Source organism: Fukomys damarensis, unplaced genomic scaffold (genome assembly GCF_012274545.1).
Source record: "Fukomys damarensis isolate Sample0158 unplaced genomic scaffold, DMR_v1.0_HiC HiC_scaffold_5, whole genome shotgun sequence".
Classification (NCBI taxonomy): domain Eukaryota; kingdom Metazoa; phylum Chordata; class Mammalia; order Rodentia; family Bathyergidae; genus Fukomys; species Fukomys damarensis.
This window is the reverse complement of record NW_022900917.1, coordinates 68,717,679-68,740,562: the sequence shown is the minus strand read 5'-3', so window position 1 is coordinate 68,740,562 and position 22,884 is coordinate 68,717,679. Positions and strand designations below refer to the sequence as shown.

At 39.1% G+C, this 22,884-nt stretch overlaps 1 protein-coding gene across 3 annotated transcripts in view; it reads right to left on the bottom strand.

The window, feature by feature from the left end:
• Positions 1-22,680, bottom strand: part of Nsmce2 (NSE2 (MMS21) homolog, SMC5-SMC6 complex SUMO ligase) — a 238,432-nt gene extending 215,752 nt beyond the window's left edge. For 2 of the 3 annotated variants that reach the window (XM_010611219.2, XM_010611221.3), the window contains exons 1-2: positions 22,599-22,680; positions 17,065-17,235 (exon numbers count right to left, since the gene is read on the bottom strand). In XM_010611219.2, coding sequence (XP_010609521.1) covers positions 17,065-17,221 — 157 coding nt within the window. In that variant the 5' untranslated portion in view covers positions 17,222-17,235; positions 22,599-22,680. The other variant, XM_010611220.2, reaches the window with a different exon arrangement.
• Positions 22,681-22,884: the final 204 nt, after the last annotated feature.

Sequence of the window (22,884 nt, the reverse complement as noted above, 5' to 3'; positions counted from 1 at the left end):
GATACATGTATGAAACATCTTTTCTCCGTGACCCCTTTTCAGATTCACGCTATGTTTTGATTTTGAGAATCTTAGTCCATGCTTAGCCTTGTCAATATGAGACGCAGCTCTCCTGTCCAGTAAAGTACAGCCCACTACTGGTCTAATCATATTACTTTATATATTGTTTACAGCTCCTTTCCAGTGAAAATAGCAGAGTCGAGTAGAACAACAGAGACCATACGAACTACAAAGGTAAACCGTCAGTCAATGGAGAAACAGGACATTACTATCTAGCCTTTTAAACCTATGCCTAGTGGTGACACATTTTCAGACAACTGAAAGCAAAGAAGTACTCTAATTTTTTTTTAATGGATGAATGAACAGCAAGCACAAAAGAAATCAAAGAAGAGATCAGTTTAGTCAAGATGAGAGAAGAATGTCTACATAAAAGACACTGAAGCTTAGGTGCCCTGAATAGGTACACTACAAGCACCCAGCACGGAGAGGGCATTCCAGTAAGAGGAAGTCATGTGAACAAAGACCAAAGAGTTCAGAGCACATCCTAGTGGTACTTAGGCAGTCTCCACGAATGCTCCATGAATGAAGTATATCAGTATAAGGAGGGGGAGGATGACATGAACACTCTTGTAAATTATGCTTACCAGTTTAAAAATCAGTGTAGAAGTTACTGGCCACCAGTTTTTGGCCAGTAAACACCAAATGCTCTGATTATAAATAATGATCTATGGGGATAACTCATGGCAGTCAAGATTTATAAACACAGGCTCAGGAAAGGCACAGGGAAAGCAATCATGAGAATTAGCACAGAATGGATTCTCCAAAGTGTTTTCATGAGGAACTCTCCTCCCCAGGAATAACGCATCAGAGCTCCTTAAAGGGCTGTCTTTACAGTGAACAGAGGAGCAGTTCAAGAGTAAACAGAGAAGAGGCCTTATTTTACAGCTGTCTGCCACTGCGAAGGGGAAAGTCACACTCACAAAGGCTAATGGGTTGAGAAAACAGGAGTAAATAATTAAAATGTGTATTTCCAACCTAAAACAGATTATTGTAAAGGGCTGGGGATTTAGCTCAGCGGTTCCGCCGCCTGTCCTGCAAGCGCAAGGACCTGAGTTTGATCCCCGGCACCAAAAATAAATAAATAAAAAATAAAACAGATTACTGTAGTTAGAAGAAAACCTTAGAGATACAGTACATAATCCTTGGTTGATAAAGGCTCAGTTTATTTATACATAAAATGGTAATGATTGTGCTATCAACCTACTCCACAGCATTGTAAGAACGAGATGAATGAAAACACATAAAGCATTCAGAACATACTAGGCACACAAAAAGTACTGTGAGTTGGCTATTAAAAAGCTGCCTACTGTGATAAGTAGTGACAATAAAAGATGTGAGTGTTCTAAATAAGAGAATAAGGTTGTAAGGCTATAACATAAAAAGTCATTCACTGATTCTTGTTTGGGACAGAGAGACATGGAAATCTCCTCATTTAAAACCCATCATTTACTACCAGGTAGCTTGTCCAAGCACTACCCAAAAGTAGAGGAGAGCTAAATCTTTCAAGCAAAAGCTACCACTGCAGCCTCTACCAGTTTAGAGACAGTAACTCTGCATTGTATAAATATTCTCTCTCCTCCCTTCCTTCTGCAGAGCACTGCTTTTACTTCAAACTGTGTAACTTTGCCAGCTCACATTTCCTTTCCCTCCTTATTCAGCTCCACACCTTATTCTGGATAAAACATTACAGCTGGGGTAATAAATACAAAACCAAAGGGGTTAATAAAAGATCCTTCTCAATCCCTCTTTCAGTAAGTTTAAGAGATACAACAGTGACGAATGAAACTAGGCATCATTTATAAAATTACCACAATGTCAGATTAAAAACCCCAGTGAAGCAAAAGAGTAGATCCAAAGGTAAAAGAAGCTGCGCTTTGTTATCAGTCTAAGGCACATACATCTGATTGATTCCACAAGGTTTCTAAAGAAGTTAACCTAAGGAATATGCCCTCTGCAACTCAGTCACACGCAAAAAGTGAAGCAAAGAAGCACATCTGTTTGGAACTTTCCCCAAAGCCTCCAGTTCTTCTCCAAAGTAGGCTCATAACTCCCACCCACAGAGAGAAAGCCAGTGCCAGAGGAAGCACCCAGGGACAAGCAAATTAGCATCAACTGCTGACAGGCTCAACTGTTTACAGCAACTAGACTGTGGGCTGCTGAAGCTAAGGATTCGACCTCTCTGGCTTACTCACAGCCACGAGAAACTAATTTACCACATCAGCTCCAAAATATGCAAGTACTGTAGATGCAGATTTAAATGAACATACAACATCTTACACAGAAGCAAATATTAATTAGATCACTTTTCATTTTAAGCTGGCTGAACAAGGTTTTTCTCAAGAAAAACCTAAAATGCAACCATTTTAGTGGTAGAGGAATAACAAGTACAAAAGAAAGCAACAGGTAATATCTTGTTTTACGGAATTTGATTTAACCAAAACTGCTAAAAAGTTACAAAGTCAATTGGTTTGGTTACCTCTTCAACTTTTTGCCTTTCTTTGGCAGTCACAGGAAAGTGAAACAACCTCTGTCCCTGCTATTATCTAAATCAGCAACCCACACTAGCTGTGCCTGTTAAGCACAGGAAATGTGGCTAACCCAGAGTCTGATGCATTACGATTACCACTCTAGCTCCCCGCAAAAGAATATCAAAAAACTCAGTAGCTTTCATACTGATTACATGGTGAAAAAGTCTGAATATGCTGGGTTAAAAATGTTATCTCTCCTCTTTCTTCTTACCTTTTGTGATGAGGACAGTAGAAAATTTCAAATTACACATGTGGCTGAACTGTATTTTTACTGGACAGCAGAGCTATATGTAAATGATAAGTCACATTCATATAGTAAAATATGTCATTTCATTTGTAAAATACAGAAAAAAGAGAAAGAAAAGGTCTGGATAACATATTAATCTATGGAATAAAATTGGTTTCAACTATGTTAATTATCAACCCAATAAAATCTCCTTTATGCTTACCATATTAAAATTTTATACCTTTTAGAAAAAAACCTGATGTTTCAGAAAAAAGCCTGACCTACTTCTGGCATGAGCTGTCATCTTTGCTTAGCATTAAATTAGTCTCAATTCTTTGCAATGTTCAAAGATACACAGTGCTAGTTCAAGTTTTTAATCTGACTGAATGCCTCCAATTCAGTTTTTCCTGTAGTTATACCATTAGGTCACTGGAGACCCAGCTGAAGCCTCTGCTCCAAAGGTAGAAAAGCAGAACCACTAACTGAAAGTCCCGAAAAACCTGGATGGTGTTCAGGTATCACACATGTTGTTCTACAAACCTAAGAGTGACTCATTTGCTATTCCGAAAGGTGTCATCCCAATGCGAATGGATGAGCTTAGCAAACAGGAATACAGTAGGCAATCATTTCCACACACCCAGCATATGGAGAAACTGTGCCAACCTTGAGGCTGTGGCAGTCAGTGGAAAGAAGACAACGTGGAGGTGTTAGGACAACAGGAAATTTAAGGAGTGAATCTCCATGGGAACAGAGCTGGAGGAGAGCAAGTAGAAGCCAAAATTTTACTCAATAGTTCTTTAAAATGAAACCACTTAATTTTCTCATTAAGGAAGCCAACAGGAAAGGAAAGTATACTTTATATCTTTTACATATAAATCTTTTTACCATTGCCTAGAAGAATAAATGCTATTTTTACTTATGAAATATATAAGGTGTTTTGTTTTGTTTTTCTGAGACAGGGTCTTGCTACACAGACTGGCCTTGAACTACGTAGCCCAGGCTGGCTTCAGGCTTGCAGTAATCCTCCTGCCTCAGCCTCCTAAGTGCTGGGAGTACAGGTGTATGCCACCATGCAGTTACATTTCTATTTTTTTTTTCAATAAGCCTGCATCAGTCATTGCTAAATGAAACTGGACAACTGAAAATGAAGCCAGGGAGATGAGAGGTATAGTAATCCTAGGTGAGTTGATCCTGAAAGGCTACAATCTTAAAAGTCCTTCAGTCTGATAGACATTTTTACATTTTATATATAGGAAAAAATTCAGGCCCCTACTAATTTCTGTAATTTAGCTATTGTGTCTTTTACATAATATTAAATTCTGCAATAGAAAACCATCAGGAAGGCCAAGGACTACCTTAAAAGCAGTGTGCCAGCACCACCTAGTGGCATGTCTCCCGCCAAACAAAGGACACTGGCTGGACCAGCTTTCTCAGTGTGGTCCCTGGGCCAGCCCTCCCAGCTTACCTGGCAATGTCAGGACTGCACACTCCCGGGCTTATCTACACCTACTGAAGCTCTAAGGAGGGGCCCGGGATCTGTTTTAATAAGCCAAGGAAGTGATTCTAATAGGTCCTCAAATCTGAGAACTTTTGACTTAGAAATTCTTTAAGTGATAAAGTCTTGAAAATTAGGTTTATATAAATCAATACAAGGGCTTATTTTCTAATTTTGGAAAGCAGTTTTTCTATACTCTAGATCCAAATATCTTTAATTAAAGAAAGTCTTTCACCCTCCCCCTTTGTGGTACTAAGGACTGAATCCAGGATCTTCACACTGAGCTACACCACCAGCCTGTTTCTAAACTTTATTTTTGAGACAAGGTCTAGAGTTAGGTTACTAAGTTCCTTGGACTGGTCTCAAACTTTTGAATCTCCCGCCTCAGCCTCCCAGAGTGCTGAGATCACACACAGCCAAGATCAATACTTTTGTTGTTGTTTGTTTTCTTTGAGACAAGGTCTCACTGTGTAGTTCAGGCTGGCTCTGAACTCACTATGCAGCTCAGGCTGGCCTGGAACTCAGGATCTTCCTGCCTCAGCCTCCACACTCGGCCCTGAAAGAATAGTCTTAAATGCCATTTGCTAACACACTGATATATGGATACAATATCTGATAAGTATCAAATGATTTCCAACCTCTGGAAATATCCAATGAACACCTAGGTCTTTGTCTTCAGCAGACGAGTTCAAAGGGGGAGACCAGAGACATTAAGCAAAAAGCAAACACACAGGAAACATGAACAAAAGAAACAACTTAAATGCAAAAAGTTCCATAGAACAAAAGTGCAATAAATGCTATCAGGCTATGACCTAGTACTGTATCGTAAGAGAAACTTAAAAACCAAGGAGATCAAGCACTGGCCATTCTTTTTTTAAAATTCATTAAGTTTACTGATACAATTTAGGTGTACATAAGGATCACAATCATCACAGGGAATTTGGACTTGTATACGATGTAACTTGGTTCTTATTTTTCCTCATTCCCTTTCCCTCCTTTCAACTCCTCCACCTCTCCCTATTTGTTTCCATTATTTCTTTTCTCATTTCCCCCCCAATTTCCCTCCCCCTTTGAACATTTTCTTCCAATTTCAAAATATCTATTATACTTTTTGGTCCTCATTTATACTTTCAGTTTCTCACACTTGAGAAACAATTTGGTACTTATGTATGTGTGTCCTATTTACTTCACTTAAGAGTATGGTCTCAAGATGCATCCATTAGCTATAAAAATGACTCTAGTTTATCTTTCTTTATGGCTGAGTAGTACTGCATTTTATTATTTTTTAAAAATCTTTATCCAATCACCGGTTGATGGGCATCTGAGCTGTTTCCAAGATTTAGCTATTACAAACTGTGCTGCTATAAACATGGATGTTCATATGTATCTGTGGTATGATGCTTTGATCCTTTTGGGAAGATCCCAAGAAGGGGAATAGCTGGGTCAAATGGAACCTCTAGCTTTTGTTTGTGGAGGACTCTCCACAATGATTTCCACAATGGTTGCACCAGTCTACATTCCCACCAACAATGGAGAAGGGTTCTTTTTTCCCCACAGCACCTCCAGCATTTGCTATTGGTTGATTTCTTGATAGCAGCCATTCTTTCTGGGGTAAGGTGGAATCTCAGTATTGTTTTCATTTGTATCTCACAAAAAAATCAGTGATGCTGAACATTTTTTCTTGTATTTATTTGCTGTTGCTACTTCTTCATCTGAGAAATGTCTGTTCATTTTAGAAGCTCATTTTTGGATTGGGTCTTTATATTTGGGGGGGGTCTGTTTTTTTTACTTCTTTATGTATTCTAGATAGTAGTCCTTTGTCTGAGGTCTTTCTTTACATTAAGAGAGTCATCTACCCTAATGACAAGAGCTAGCAGTGTAGGTCCACTGTATTTATCTGCTCTGTGCAACTATAATGATGTTTTGCTAAAATGCAAATGTTCCTTTCCCATTTAGCTCCCAGAGGAGAATTTAGTTACCTTACATAACAACTGAAAACAATAAGGTTTAGTAAAAGAAGCCCCATAATGCATCTAGATTCTTGTATTACTTTAAAGTCAGCTTGATGATATGCTCTTCCCAGGGAAGAGGCTGAATTTTTATAAGTACCTATTTATTTATAATTAAAAACATTTCAAACCCAAAATTTTAAAAATGCATCAAGAGATATATCCTTAGTATGGCCTTTGGTCCCCCAGTCATAATTAAGTATCATCCCTTACTCTGTGGATCAAACTACAAACATAGTACTTAGGAGAAAATAAATCAACCTGAAAAGCTAATCCTATAAACCAAGCTCTCAAATATGACAGGTATTGCTACTGATGACATAGCAATGTTAAGAAGTCTCAAACACTTGGCAGGCACGGGGGTGCACACCTGTAATCCCAACACTCAAGAGGCTGAGGTGGGAGGATTGCTCTAAGCTCCAGGTCACCCTGAGCTACACAGTGAGTTCAAGGCCAGCCTAAACTGCATAGCGAGATTGTCTCCCAAAAAAACAAAACAGAAAAAGAAATTTCAAACACTTGTTCTATCAACTGAATTCTGATTTTCCCTTTCAAAATACAAACTTAGACACACATTGAGAAACTATTTAATTCTATCATGTTTGTTTGTTTTTGTTTTGTTTTGTTTTTGGTACTGGGGATCAAACTCAGGACCTTGTGCTTGTGAGGCAGGCAGCGGCACCACTGAGCTAAATCCCCAACTATTTAATTCTAACATTGTAAGAAATACCTATAATGGAGTGAGTTTCTAACAGAACTTCTTTCCTCTTTTCCTTTAGAAAACTTCCCTCTATACAAGGTTAGTGAAAAATAAAACTTGGAATGATGGCAAAACATAAGAATAAAAATAATTTTAACAAAAGAAAAAATTGATTTGACTCTTTAACATTTATTTTCCTCACAGTCACTTTCATCAGAGGGAAGGACCTGTGCCTAAGTGTCATATGGCTTCTCCAGTTCACTCCGCCATTAGCTCTGTGACCTGGTTCACAGAATTATCTTTTTGAGTTTTTTATTTGTAAAACAGAACAGTACAAAGCTCACATAACTGCTATAAGAACTACAGAACATTTGGCAAACAATGCCTGGCATATCTGGCTATGGTTTTTGGGATCACTGCCATCCATCAATAGCTATCAGAAGGATGGAAGAAAAGAAAGGCAGTGGCAGGGCAGGAGCCAGGTGTCAGGTTTCAAATTTGAACTCACTGTCTATAGCTTTGTGTGTGTGCCCTATGCCATCTCAACCCAGTGAGCCTCATTTCTCCTTCCAGAGTGAAAATTGGGACATATAACTCTTGATAATGTACAGCTTTGTGTAACAGTATAGGCCTGCCACAGGCTGACAGGTCCCTTTCTTCATTTATTTGGACACTGTAAAAGGCTGCACTGGGAGGCGTGCCACAGGCCAAGGCTAAACTATATACTAATGGCAGCGATCAATCCATTACTGCTAATCTTTTTCAATTCTTCCAAGACTTAAACAGATGCATATGGAATCTCACTGGTGAGTGAAGATGGTAACCCTGAGTCTTTTCCAATCCATAAGCTTTGTAACTTCAGAGCCTTTTACCAAACCTATCTACCGGATGCAGATATGCTCTACTGCAAGCTATGCTTGGTGCCATGCTGTTACTGCTTAAAAACCAGCACTCCAGTTGTTGGGGAGAGCTAGCAATAATTCCTGATGTTCGCCCATTTCTTTAGGTGAGGTCTGTACTCTTTCCATGGCTTCCACATCCCAATACCCAAATTCCTCAATTGTTTTATCGACTGATTGATTTACTCAATAAGCACTGAGAAAGAATCTAAAACACACAAACTCCAAAGCCAGGCTGAGAGCAGAGGTACAAGAATGACTACACAGGAATCCCACTTTGAAGGACTTCTGTCATAGCTAGAACCCACAGAAAATGACAAAATACAAGGGGAATCTCTTTACGCGGGGGAAGGGTTAATTGCCAGCAGGCAGAACAATAAGAGTCCAAGAATCATTTGCCTAAAGAATTTTACCACCCTAAGGAATTCTATGCCAGCAGTACTCGGGTGCACAGGGGTTGTTTGCGCAGCACAGGGGTTGTTTGCGCAGCACAGGATGTTCTGCAGCACAGCACATAGCTCATACCTGGAGGCCAGCAAAGGGCACTAGCAGACACACCCTCCACCCTCAAGTTGTAACAGCCAAAACCATCTCCACTGTCAGAGGACCCCACTGCTCTATACACACGTGTATGTGGATATGAGTGGGATACACACACAGATGGAATGTACATACAATAGATACGGGTGGATGTGTGAAAATAAATGAGTTAGGCAATCTATTAAAGGACATGTTTGTGTAATTTTCCTTTTAGATGTTAAACGTACTAATCCATTTATCAAGTGCTTACTATGTACCAGATACATACAGGCAGGCAATGGCCCTGGGCACCTGACAAAGAGCTGTGCTATCATTGAGATTATATGTATGACAGACAGACAGACAGGGCCAAAATGAATACATCAGTAATCAGTGTGCTAGAAAGAGAAGTAATATAAATGGTAGGAAGAACACTGAAGCAGGGAAAGGGGTCCCAGACTCTGAGCTGGGTGGCATGAAGGATTATGTTGCGGTTCTAAATTTCAAGGGCCTAACATTTGAGGCAAAATACACCCAATTCTCAGATGACCAAAGATTTACAGTAACTTCTTGACCATATGCTCTAAAAACAAGTCTAAATTTCATCAAATTTTATCTTAATAATGGAGATTTACTTATTCTGATTCACAACCAAAGGAGGAGAATCCTAAATTTAGAGGAAAATTGCCATACCACCAATCCCACTAGTTCACTCCTCTGCTTTCTGAACCTCATTCACTGTGAAAAGCTCCATTCCCTGAAGTAATCAAATGAGAGTTATCAGAGATAACCTAACCACTGTGGTTCCTAAGATGATACTAACAGACTATCAACATGAACATGCTAAAATGCTGATGACAAAAGACAATGTGAGGAGAAAAAAAGAGTAGGAATTTTATTCTGTTAAATCTTTTTGCAGGTCTAAACTAATGTTAAAGGGTTGGTTTATTCTCTACTGTGTTCAAGTCCTAATTCAAATCACTGTGAAATTTTTTCCTTTGACTCTTTTTATTAACACATTTTAATTATCTCCTTCAAAAATTTCTCGAGCCAGGGGTGGTGGTACACACCTACAATCCCAGCTCTCCAGAGGCTGAAGCAGGACTGCAGCAAGTTCAAGGCCAGTCTGAGCTACATAGCAAGACTTTATCTCAAAACAAAACAAAACAAATTCTCATCAAAAGCTCTTTTTACCCAACTACATAGTCTACAAAGATGCCACAACAACAAAGGAATAAACAGTCCCGAGAAACATGAAAATATCAACAAAAAAGAACAGGTTTATTAGAGCTGAATTTTTAATACTCTGTAAGCATTATGTTGTTTCCCCCACTATTGCTAATATATGAATATTCACTTATTTCCTTTATTGACAAAATACATATTCATGGAGTACAATATGATGTTTTGAAATGAGTATATATTGTGAAAAGTTAAACCAAGCTAATTACATAGCCATTATCTGAACCACTTATCAGTTATCTGTGGTGAGACATTTAACATCTTTAGCAAGCTTTCAATATTGAGAACACATTTTTATAACTACACTTATCATCCTTTGACTAACATCTCCCCACTCCATCCCCAGATTCTGGTAACCACCTCTGTACTCTCCACTTTTGAGTTTGGCTTTTTCAGATATAAATGAAATCAAGCAGTATTTGTTCTTCTGTATCTGGCTTTTTCATTAATGTAATATCCTGTGGGGTCACCCATGTTGTTGCAAATGACAGAATTTCCTTTTATAAAAAGTCTGCTGCACATATATAAACCACATTTTATTTATCTACTCTTGGACACTTGGTTGATTGTAGTATCTTGACTGCTGTGAACAGTGCTACACAAACATGGGAGTACAGATATATCTTTTGATGTACTGATTCCTTTTCCTTTGGATATATATACCCAATAGAAGGATTGCTGGAACGTATGGGTGTTCTGTTTCTAATTTTCTAAAGAATGTCCACACTGTTTCCTATAATGACTGCGAGTAATTTACATTTCCATAACAACATAGAACAAGGGTTCCCTTTTCTCTACATCCTGGTATACCGATTGCCTTTAAACTTTAGTACTAAAGATAGAATATATTTTGCAGTTTTCATTTGTCATAAAACATTTTGCTTTTATAATGGCTACAATTATAAGTTAAGTAAGAAACATAAACACTCATTTTACTGTTCACAGTGCAGCCACAGCTCATGGTCCTATTAAACATCTGAAGTGGGCAGTAGCTCCAAAGCACTGGATGCTAGATAAACTGACCAGTGTGTTTGCTCCTCCTACATCCACCAGTCCCTACAAGCTGAATGTCTGCCTCTCAACATTTTTCTAAGGAACAGACTTCAGTATTCCCTGACCAGCAAAGAAGGGAAGGAAAGTTTGCATGTGGTGTTCCATTAGTGATGGAATTGTCTCGGTGCAGGAGACCGCTGGGTGACCTGTGTGTGTATTCATGGAGTGTTAGGAACGCCTGACAGCAAGAGATTAAAGATGATCTCCTGGACTTGCACTTGCAGTGTCCCAGGCGCTAGCGAAGAATGTCTCCCTGAGTACATTTATTCAGATGTATGCTTGCTATAGCTTGGCTCCAGAAACAGAATATACTGTTGCCATGTATAACCTCTGTAGTTTTAACTTCTGTAATTATTAATGTAGTCTGTAACTAGTGACATGTAGCAGCTCACTGTGTAAGATATAAAAAGAGGAACAAATAAAGATCTGGTCTTACCTCAGTGAGGCCCTGACCCGCTATGCCTCCCTATTTTGTGCCTTTCTTTTCTAAGTAAGTCCCTCTCCCTTCAATACCCTGACATATTAGGACTGGTAGCACTTATATAACCTACCATGCTGGTTTTACAGATGTAATCAGCACTAACAAGACTGCACAGCATTTCCATCTGATCTGCGATACCAAGGGCTGCTCCACTGTTCATCATGCTACACCTGAGGAGGCCAAGTACATGTTATATAAAGTAAGCAAGCTCTCTGGGGGCACAAAAGGAACCTCACTGCTAGTGACCCACAATGCTTGCACCATTCACAACCTGATCCCTTTATGAAGGTGAATGACACCACCCAGACTGATCTGGACACTGGCAAGATCATCAATTTCAACAGTTGACACTGGTGACCTTGGTATGGTGACCACAGGTGCTAACCTGGGAAGGACGGGCATGATCACCAACCGGGAAGGCATCTTGGCTCTTTCACTGTGCTTCATGTGAAAGATGTCAATGGTGCCAGCTTTCCCACTTGGCTCTCCAACATTTTTGTAATGGGAAAGGCAACAAACAATGGATTTCTCTTCCTGGGGAAAAGGAATCCACCTACCACTGGTGAAGAGAGAAAGAGGTGGCAGCCAAGCAGTGGGTGAGATGGTCTCTAGAGGACATAAGCGGGGAAGTCCTCTATACTTAATAATACAGCATGATGGCCAATAAATGAACAAATAAATAAACACTTTTGCTACTTCTTATGGTAATTGTTATTTCTATTGCCATAGTCAACCACCATTAGAAACAACTTCGTTTTACTGCTTCTAGTCAATCACATAATTATGAAACAATGTACAGGAACAAGGCCAAAAAGAAGCCTCTCCCATTCAACAAGAGTCCTAATAAAATTAAAAGTCCTCCAGGTGAAAAATGTATTACAGCATAAAAATCCAAAACATGAGTCTTCCTAAGAAAACACCCTTGAAAACCTCAGGTCAACTGCACTGGCATACCAATCAAATTATTAAGAAATTTTTAACAGAAAAGGTAGTTATTACTCCTTTTCCTAAAATAAAGTGAAAGGTGTTCATAAATTTGTTTTTATAATGTCTATATTCAGCAAAATTTTAATTTAAAAACACCTTTACGTAATAAACTAGAATATTAACTCCAAAGCAACCAGATTCAGATTATTGTCTCAACATTTGCAAATATGAAAGGTCAACTACTCATGAAGACAGCAAGCATCCAGGACTACATAACTTTTTATTCTGATAGTGATTCTTTATTCTCCATTAACTCTGAATTATAGTGTAACCGTCATAAGTGAAAAATTTGTTTCTTGCTTGAAGATTAAAGTGAGAAGAGAAAGAATCAAATCTAAAAAGATGGTGATTCTTAGCCAAAACACAAATTTTCAATATATGAAAGTACAACATATATAAATACATGTAATATAAGTATGTGGGGTATGCATATATACTGTATACATAAATACAAAATGCAACATACAAAAATACAAAATATTATATACACACATTATATACACTCAACAGTGGTTTAGTGCTGACCTAGAATATGTGAGGCCTGTGATTCTCTCCCCATTATACAAAAAGAGAAATATCTATTGGATAATGCTGCCATCAACAAACAACCAAAATTTTCAGTACTAAGTATCATTAGCTGTGATTTGACTGCAAAAGGCCATTAGACCAGCAAAATACGTTTTTGGGAGTGTAACAGTTAAAGGCAAAAAGTATGAAGTCACATGCTCATGCTCAAATTCCTACTCTACCACTTATTAGCCTTCTGATCTGAAAAAATATTTAACTTCACTCAGCCTTACCACAGAAAATCAGGATAATAATAATTCCTGTTTCACAGGATTACTGTTAGGATTAAAAGAGATAACACATGTAGAAGTGTCACCACAGGTAGCATACTAAGCTGTATAACCAATTCAGCTATTTTTGTCTTTAATACCATGACTATTATTATCACCATCTTGCTGTAGCATAGTTTAACAAACATTCTGCCTGATTATAGTAACTGAAGTCTTTCTACCCTGGGACTCTAGAGTCCTAAGATGAAAAGCAACAAAATCAACCTAAGTATCCACCAATGGATGAATTTGATTAAAGAAATAAATGTGGTACATATGTACAATGGAATACTATTCAGGCATTGCAAAGGATAAAATCCTGTTATTTGCAGAAACATGGATGAAAATGGAATACATCAGGTTAAATATAATAACCAAATACAAGAAGACAAATGTATAGGCTCACTTATACACAGATTCTAAAAGAGTTAATTTCATAGTAGCTTTGAATAGAATAATAATTACCATATGCTGAAGCTAGTGAGGGAGTGAGGTTGAGGAAACAGGTTGAGGTCAACAGGCATTATTAAGTTAGTTACATAGTGGAAGTAAGTTCTAGTATTCTACTACACAGCAAGACAACTACAGATAATGCCTATAGTAATTTTTTTTTTTTTTGGTCCTGGGGATTGAACTTAGGTCCTTGCACTTGCAAGGCAGGCCACCGAACTGTTGAGCTAAATCCCCGGCCCCTTATAGTAAATATTTTTTAAAAACAAAAAAATTAAATGTTTTCATCACAAAGTGATAAATGTATTTGTTGCTAATGATAAAATGCTAAAGAAAAAAATTAGAATTTGTGGGCTGGGGATTTAGCTCAATGGTTCCACTGCTTGCCTTGCTGCTACTAAGGTCCCGCATTCAATCCCCAGTACCAAAAAAAAAAAAAAAAAATTTGAAAAATCAATTTAGCTCAATGGTTCCACTGCTTGCCTTGCTGCTACTAAGGTCCCGCATTCAATCCCCAGTACCAAAAAAAAAAAAAAAGAATTTGAAAAATCTGCAGATTTTTCTAAGCAGGAGAGCTTATGACTTGCCTGATGAGATCAATGGTGATACTACTTATTTGAAGCCTTGCAATTGTTTTTACACTGTTCTGGCATTTTAATATGTGTTTGTCTTTCCATTTGATAGTAAGCTCTGTGAAAGAAGAAATGCCAGGTATTTATCTGTGTTTTCTTTAAAACCTGGAACAGAATTACATGCAGGATAGTTACTGGGTAGACATTTGTTGGCTAACTTACTATCCTGACTCCTGGTATTTATTGGTTAAAATATGTATGTGCGTCTCTCTGCATGTGTGTACTGAGTTCCTAAGTATTCGGGGCTCCTAGTGACTGCATTTGACAAGGTTTTTTGGCTCAATTTATTTTCCATATAAATTATTCAAAATTTACCCTTTTTTCCTTGGTAATTACAAAACTACATCCCCTTTTCCATATAATTTACTCAAAATTTGTCTTTTTTTTTCTCATTAAGTACAAAGCCAGGTATTTGCTGCAAAATGGTCCAAATAATCAAAACAATTCTTTCTTTTAATAAATATTCAGTGACTTTGGCTCCAAAGCACATATTGGCAAATTATGGCCTGTAAGACAAATCCTGTCTATGCCTGTCTTTGTAAACAAATTCTTACTGGACTACAGCCATTCTCATTAATTTTGTATTGTCCACGTGGCTTCCATTCTGCTTCAGCAGAGTTTCAAGAAGGTATGAAATCACACAGCCCATAATGTCTAAAAATTTTTGCTATCTTGACCTTAGTAGAAAAACTTCCAAACCCTGCTTTAGCACATTCATCTTTCAAAAAATGGTATTTATGTTTATTTTTAAGGTACAAAATATATACTGTGTTTTATACCAAAATATACCTCTCACTTAAAATAAAACAAAGAACTCCATAGCTAAAACACTCAGAAATCTGAGTAGCCTAAAATACCTGACATAATCCTCCAGGGAGTTGTGCCCTAGCTCTTCTATCTAATAGTTTAAGATTTTACTATGATCTTTACCCAAGCCCAACACTGGTCAAATACCTACCATCACCAAACATATACCATCAATTAGGCAAGGCAAGATTAAAACATTTAAGGGCGACCCACTAAAAAGATTATGAGGAGCTTCTGCAGCTAGCCAAGGATGAGTAACAGGTATGGAACCAGCCTTCCTGCCATGAAAGACTGCAAAACTGGACAAAATAATGAAATGACTGCTTTCAGACAGTGGGATAACAGGCCCAGGTGACCACCATGGTTCTTACTGAAAACAGGGAAACAACAGAGATGGAAGTTATAATCACCCTGTGCCCTGCCTATACCAGGGAGGATGAGTCCAAGCAGAACACAAAAGTCTAGAAGAATCAAGGAGCTAGAAACTGGAGGAGAGTCAGCAGCAGTCTGCAAGACAGCACACTGGAAGGGAGCTGTGTTGATAAAGAGCTCCAGGAATCTGCAAGGGACCCCTTTGAATCTGAGTCACAAAGTGAACAATTCCCAGGATTCACACGGGACTGGGAGACATTCAAATTCCAGTCAGCCAGAGTAGAACTACACCAAATCAACAGACACTCTGGAAAAGGGCCACCATTAGCCCCAACATAAGGCTACATTAGACCCACCCTAACAAAGATTAACAACATTGGAAAGGATCAGCCAAATCCACAAATTACTTAGCTTCACAAGCAAATAGCAATACTTCAAAGAAAAGACAAAATCCAAATACTGAAAGATATGATTCATGCAATGTCCTTGGAAAGCAGCAGCAGTAGACACAGATGGTAGAATTAGCACACAATGATACTAAAACAATTATAAACATGGTCCATACATTCAGTAATGTAGAGGAAAACACAAACGACAGAGATAGATAGAAACAGAAAATAGGAAACAGAAGATTCCATTTCATTATGTCTTCACCAACTGAAAAACTACTACATATTTCTGAAATTAAAATTCACTAGGCAGAATTAACAGCAGATTAGAAGACAAGACAAAGGAACATGAGACAGCAACAGAAACTATTCATATTAAATCCAGAAAATGAAAAGGTTAGAAAGAAAATGGAGCCCCATGATTTATGGGACAGTGTCAAGCAATCTAATGTACATGTAACTGCAATTCCAAGAGAGACAATGAGAAGATAAGAAAAATATTCAAAGAAACAGCATAACTTTTCCAACTTTAATATAAATTACAATCCCACAGATCCACAAAACTCAAAGAACCTCAGACAGGATAAAAAAGAAAATCCCATCAAAGCATATCACAAATTCCTCAAATCCAGCATCATTAAAAATAAAACAAAAGGGGGCTGGGGACTTAGCACAATGGTTCCACCATCTGCCTCACAAGCACAAGGACCTGAGTTCCATCCCCAGTAACAAAATAAAACAAAAGGAATATGTTTCTCTCCTGGCTTCATATAAAATATAATACAACTCTAATCCAAAAAAGCACATAACATCCTTCTAAATCTGATTTAAAAAATGCAGGTAAAGTTTATCAAAGTTGAATTCTCATTCTTTGCTGTTGGATAAACAAACTTAGCCTAACTCAGTGGTGGCAGGCCTATGGCATACTTGCTACAGAAGGCTGTTTATTATCACTGAAAGCTTTAAAGGGTTAGCCATCATTGCTCTAACTATTGAATAATCAAGCATGAACAAGGTGTAACACTACTGGAAAATAACAGCAACCAAATACATTTACAGGCCTTATAGAGTTCACAAATGCTACACACTTTGGATTGCATGCTTCTTGAGGTCAGAAATCCTCATGTCTTTACCCATAAATTTCTAGTATAGTTCCAAGTGGAACAAAACTGTAAGAACACACAGGAATGAATCACTTTCATTTCTCCCTCAGTACATTGCTCTGTGACATGTTAGAATAAGATGAGAAAGTAGATATCCAGGAGGATTAAATGATTGTCCCAAGAAAACTCAAAAGGCATCCTTAGCATAATGCCACCACATAGTGTTACACCAAAGTAGACACCACAGAAACCAGTTTTAAGTATTATTGTACTTACTCTGAGTCTCCACAAGGTCAAAAGCCACACTAGAAACTGTGTCCATTCCAGAGTCAATACAGGACTGGAAGGTTTTTAAGGAAGAGAGAGCAGACTCTATACCACTGAAGGATATGAAACCAGTTGAACCTGAATTTGAACTGGAACGTCCCGGCATCTTGAAATTATTACCTAAATTTTCAAACACAGTAACAAGAGTTGTATGTCAGAATAACTGCATATGAAAATGGCATGGCTATCAACATTTATATGAATGCACACAATACTCAGGAGTCACATTATCATCTACATTTGGTATCCCTCAAGAGGATACCACAGCACTGTACCATAATCTGGGCCACCAAATACACATACACTGAATGGCAAAGGCAACCATCCTCAATTTTTAAAGGAAGCAAAATACCCTCTTCCAAAAGATTCCCTGACTCTGAAGAATTCAACAACAGCCCAATTCTTAAAAGTATAAAATATAAATGGGCTAGGAAAAGTAGACTAATCATGACACTTTGCTAAAAAATGAAAATAATACAACAGTAAGGTGACATTTTGAAAACCTATAATTTAAACTTACCTAACTTACATGCACTTTGAATTCTGAAAATTGTAGGAAATATATATGCTCCTGGCAGCTCCTCTGGGTTCTAACATTTATAAACTTGGTGAGATCTCAGATTCAGTGAAAGGAGAATTTCTGTATAAACTTTGTATCTTCTGGTAGCTCATCCATTATAACAGTTCAGTTATTATTTTCATATTAAACACTCCCTTATCCATATCTTCACTACCAACTCTTTAAGTTGTGTACCCTTACATAAAGCTTCCTACAAAAAGACATCTTTGTATAATTCAGTACCCATCTGATATTCAATTAACTGAAACCAACTAGAAAAGTGGAGAGAATTCACACAGGATTTTAAAAGGGTGGCAGGGCTGTTCCAAGGTTGTATGGGAGCATAAAGGCCACTTGCCTGGTATCAGACAGACAAAATGAATTCAAGCTGCAACTTTACCACTGTATGACCACAGACAAATTAGGCTTGTCAGCTTCCCTGCACCTCCCTGAGAGGGAATGGGAAAGAATAAACATGGTATACTATTATCCAGTACACAATTGAGCATCAGAACCTGCCCTCCTGCCCTTCCTACCCTGAGTAGGGCATTGGGTAGTATCTCTGCACTTCCTTTTCTTCAGGGATATCATCTTTATTTCACACTTGGAATACTACTGTAGTTTTTCAATTAGTGCTTCCTTCTGAATTAGGTTCAATTATTCAGTCCACAAACAGGTTGAGAGCCTCACCACGTCAACCCATTCAAAAGCGCAAGGTTAAAAAAATGGGGAGAGCATAGAGAGGCATAAGATGCTAATTTTTATTTGAGTTGCCAGTTTAGTGTAAACATTCACAATACAACTCACTACAATTCAAATAATTCAGTTAACAAATATCTAATATGCATCTACTTAAGTGCCAGGCACTTCTCTTAGCACGGGAATGCCACAGCTTTCAAGATGAGCACTCTCCAGAGTTTCACTTTCAAGCTTCAACTTTTTCTACTTTGATGAAACCTACCAAGCACTATTCTGGGCACTAGAAATGTTCAGCCTCTGCTCTGCAAGGGATCAGAAACAAGAAAGGGAGACAAGCACATGAATAATTAAACATGAGAATCACTACAAAATGGAGGCACACACGAAGAAATGCTTATCTCTGCCTTAGACCACTGAACAGATCTTAAAGGATAAGGAGTAATAAGTCTAATGGATGGAGGGAAATGGGGAAGGGCATTCAAGCAAAGGAAAGGGGTGTGGGGATAAAGGGAAAAATAGTTGCAAACAGTACACAGCCTCTAGACAGGTATTTGCCTTTCCTGATTATAGGGAGAAAAATGATCTTTTTATGATTCCTCACTCTACAAACATCCAACACCTCTCCTCCACCTTCATCTGGAGCTACAGACCTCACTTCATATTTCACAGAGAAGATAGGAGCAATGCAAGAAGTGCCTTGATCCCACTGCTGCCCTCAGCTCCCACATACTACTCCACCTTTCCTCTTGTTGAAATTAATAAACCACACCTGCTAGTTACCCACTGTATCCCACCCCTCTTCCTCACTCAGGGACAATCCCCCAGTATTCTCCCTGCTTTTCTGCATTACCAATGTTTCCCTCTTAACAAACAAATGGACTGTTACATCTATCGTAAAGAAAACACTCTCCCACCACTATGCCATTATGATATCATTGGCCATGAGGTCCTCTCAAGAGCCAAGCAGATGTCAGCATAATGCACTTAAACTGCTACATTATGAGCTAACAAAACCTCTGCTCTTTATAAAGCATCATGTGCCAGGCATTTTGCTATGGCAACGGAAAACACTCTAAGTACCTAATAAGGGATTGCTTTGAAGAATGAGTTAATATATACCAAAACACACATGCACACAAACACACTTAAGAGCAAGCCCAGCATATAAATATTTTAAAATGTGAGACGATATTATCATCATCTTCAGCATGTGCAACAATACAAAATAGTCTTTAAAACAGAATCTGCACACAGACCCCTAGCAATTCCATCTGGGCCATGACACTTTAAAACTGCACATGCTGAATGAACTTCTTTATCTTCAGTTTTTTTTTTCCTGTTTTAAAAAAATCATATCTATTTCCTATTTCACAGCATTTCCGTAAATTTTTGTTTTCTCAAATTTAATCTTAAGAATCACTTACTAAAAATACATACTTATGGGCATATCTGAGACCTATTGAATCAGGTTCTTATTAGAGACCCTGAGAAAACTTTATTTTTATGAGACACCTCCTATGATTCTTAGAACCAGACAAGTATGGAGGCCACCGACATGACAGTGTCATGCCCCCACACACACCCCTGCCAAATTCTTCCGTTGAAGTCCTATTCCAAACATAATAGTACTTGAACATGGGGCCTTCAGTGATAATAAGGCTTAGATGATGGGATAGCACCCTTATTAGGAGAGACACTACCAATCTTTCTTTCCACCACGTGAAGACTCAGCAAGAAGATGGCCATATGCAAGCCAAGAAGAAAGCCTTCTCTAGAACTCAAACTATGGTGGCACCCTGATCTTAGACTATCAGCTTTAAGAACTAGGAGAAATAAATTTCTTTATTTAAGCCACTTGTCTGTTGTATTTTGTTATAATTGCCTGAACTAAAATAGGGTATGTATTCAAATTAGTATAAGCCAAGACAAAGTATCTATCACACGGCAGCGATCCTTACTATGTGTTTGAATAAATATCCTCCAAAAGGCTCAGGTGTTTGAAGGTGAATGTCTTATGAGGGTAACATATCTGACTTGCTGTTAGAAGTGGGGTCTGATTGAGATGGCTCACTGGGTGGGACATGACCTAAAAAGGTCCATCCACCTCCTCAGCTCATCCTTTCACTCTCCCCGCTTCCTGGCCACCATAGCATGAGTAGCTTTCCTCGGCCAGACCCTTCTACCATGACAGTTTTGCCTTGGAGCCAGCAGACTATGGACTGAATCCTCTAAAATCCAGGAGCCAAAACAAGCCATTCCTCCTTTAAGTTTTGGATTTGGGTATTTTGTCCCATTTTCAACAAAAAAATGACTAAGACATTCTCCTTACTTCAATAAAACTTCATGGTTACAGAGAGCCAAGGGAAAAAAAAGTCCTTCTGCAATTGACATATTTCACTGAAAAAAAAATACTTTTCTCAGTTCCTTCCAGTAAGTATAGCTGAATACATAAGTCAAAGGCAAACCCTTCTCTGATTAGACCTTCTTTGATATGACTATACTATTTTGTATTCACTGAATTTTATTAACCATTGCTATGGTGCATGATGTTCTCAGCACTTCAAAACAAACCAACTCTGTCTTAGTAAGACTCAGATCTCAATACCTGCATTCCCTCTTTCAAACACGATTCACAATGTTGGTTCAAAACTTTATTCACCCTACTCCCACCATAAGAATATTTTCACTTCTCCATTATTCAAATCTTACACATCTGCTGCGGTATACATATTTATGCCCCTCCTCCCCAAATTTGTATGCTGAAACCATAAAGCCAAAGGTGATGGCATTAGGAAGGTGGTAAGATCCACCTTCTTGAATGGGATTGTGTCCTTTTAGAAGGCTTGCTCTAGAGAGCTGCCCTGCCCTTCCACCATGTGAAGACAAAACATGAAGACCTCATGTATGAATCAGAAGACAGGCCCTCACCAGTCAGCAAATCTGCTGGCACCTTGATCTTGAACTTCTTAGCCTCCAAACTTAGGAGAAACAAATTTCTACAGTTTACAAGCTACCCAGATTACAATACCCAAACAGACTAACACCTTTTCTTCATGGCTTCAATTAGTGATTCTCAATCAAGGAGATTTTACCCCATCCCCAAAGGCTATTCAGTGACATTTGGAGATATTTTTTAATGGGACTGGAGGGGGTAAGCACCCACTAGATTCTAGTTGGCAGCGGGCCAGGGATGCTATTAAACAGCCTACTAGGCACAGAACTGCCCCGAACTACAAAAAATTATCTGGCCCCCAAAAATCAACAACGCATTGGTTGAGAAATACTGATTTATATCAACCTCATGATGGATCCTTCTCCAGGTAACACCGATACTCCTGTTCGGAGACCTATCGTCTAGTTACAACAAAGTTGCACATTTCCTGAGTTCTTCCCTAGCATGTTATTTGCCTTCCCTGACAAGCCTGTAATGTTCTCCGTGGGCAGAGTTAATTATCAATGAAAATATAAAAATACTTCCCTACTGTTGCATCTTGTGTTTCTGTATAGCAGCATGGCAGATACACGATTTACAATTTAAATCCATAATGGCCTTGTATAAATCTAGCCAGAGCTGTATCTCCTTTTACCACAAGCCATGATACATCCTTCTCTCAGAAGCCTTCCCTTATTCGTGCTTGTTCCCTCCCTCATGCCACCCTTATCCCTAACACACATACACACACATATACACACACACACAATTACACCCACACACAGGATTTCTAAAACCCATCACAACTGTTGCTCACATGTGCCATTCCTTCACCCTGGAAGCACCCTTAACTAGACCGCTCATACTCTGGATATAAAACAGCTCCTCATATAAAATAGGCGATCTAAATAAAGACTTGTTTAGAGTTATGAAAATCACAGCAGTAACAAACAGTAACACTTCTAGGTCTCCTGCAGTGTGCCACACACCGGTGCCTCGAGGCTTCGTTCTCATTAGTACTCATTCTCATAACAATCTACACATGTGAAGAGGACGCTGCGGCCTGAGAGTTTATTCGAACGACTTGCCAACCTCCAGTTGAAGCCAGATCCGTTTTTATGAGAGATTCGAGGTCTTTCCCACATTCTCAGGACTGAAGGGTGGCGAGAAGGGTTTTCTGTAATCGGCGGAACTGCCCTGATCCCGCGGCGCGGCGTGAGCTGGCGGACAGCGAAGCTCAGCGTCAGCGCAGACGCCCCACCTCCCCAACGCCGCCTCCTGCTCCCGCCTCACCTCCGCCCGGTGCACGCTGACCCGGGTCCGCAGGACCCCGGTTCTCCTCAGCCCGGAGTCAGCGAGGAAAAGACGGCGCGCGTTCTTGCGTCATCAGCCGGCGCTGCGAGTGGTTCTGTGACTCCCGCACCTCTCGCCTCCTCTCGGTCACGTGACGGCCGGGAGGCGAGGCGGAAATCGCGTCGGACCAGCTCCATATCTGGTTCCGCGGACTGGAGTGGATTCCTACGCCAAATAGGGTGGACCCGGCGTGCGGACCCCGCGGGCAACCCCGGCCCTGCGCGTG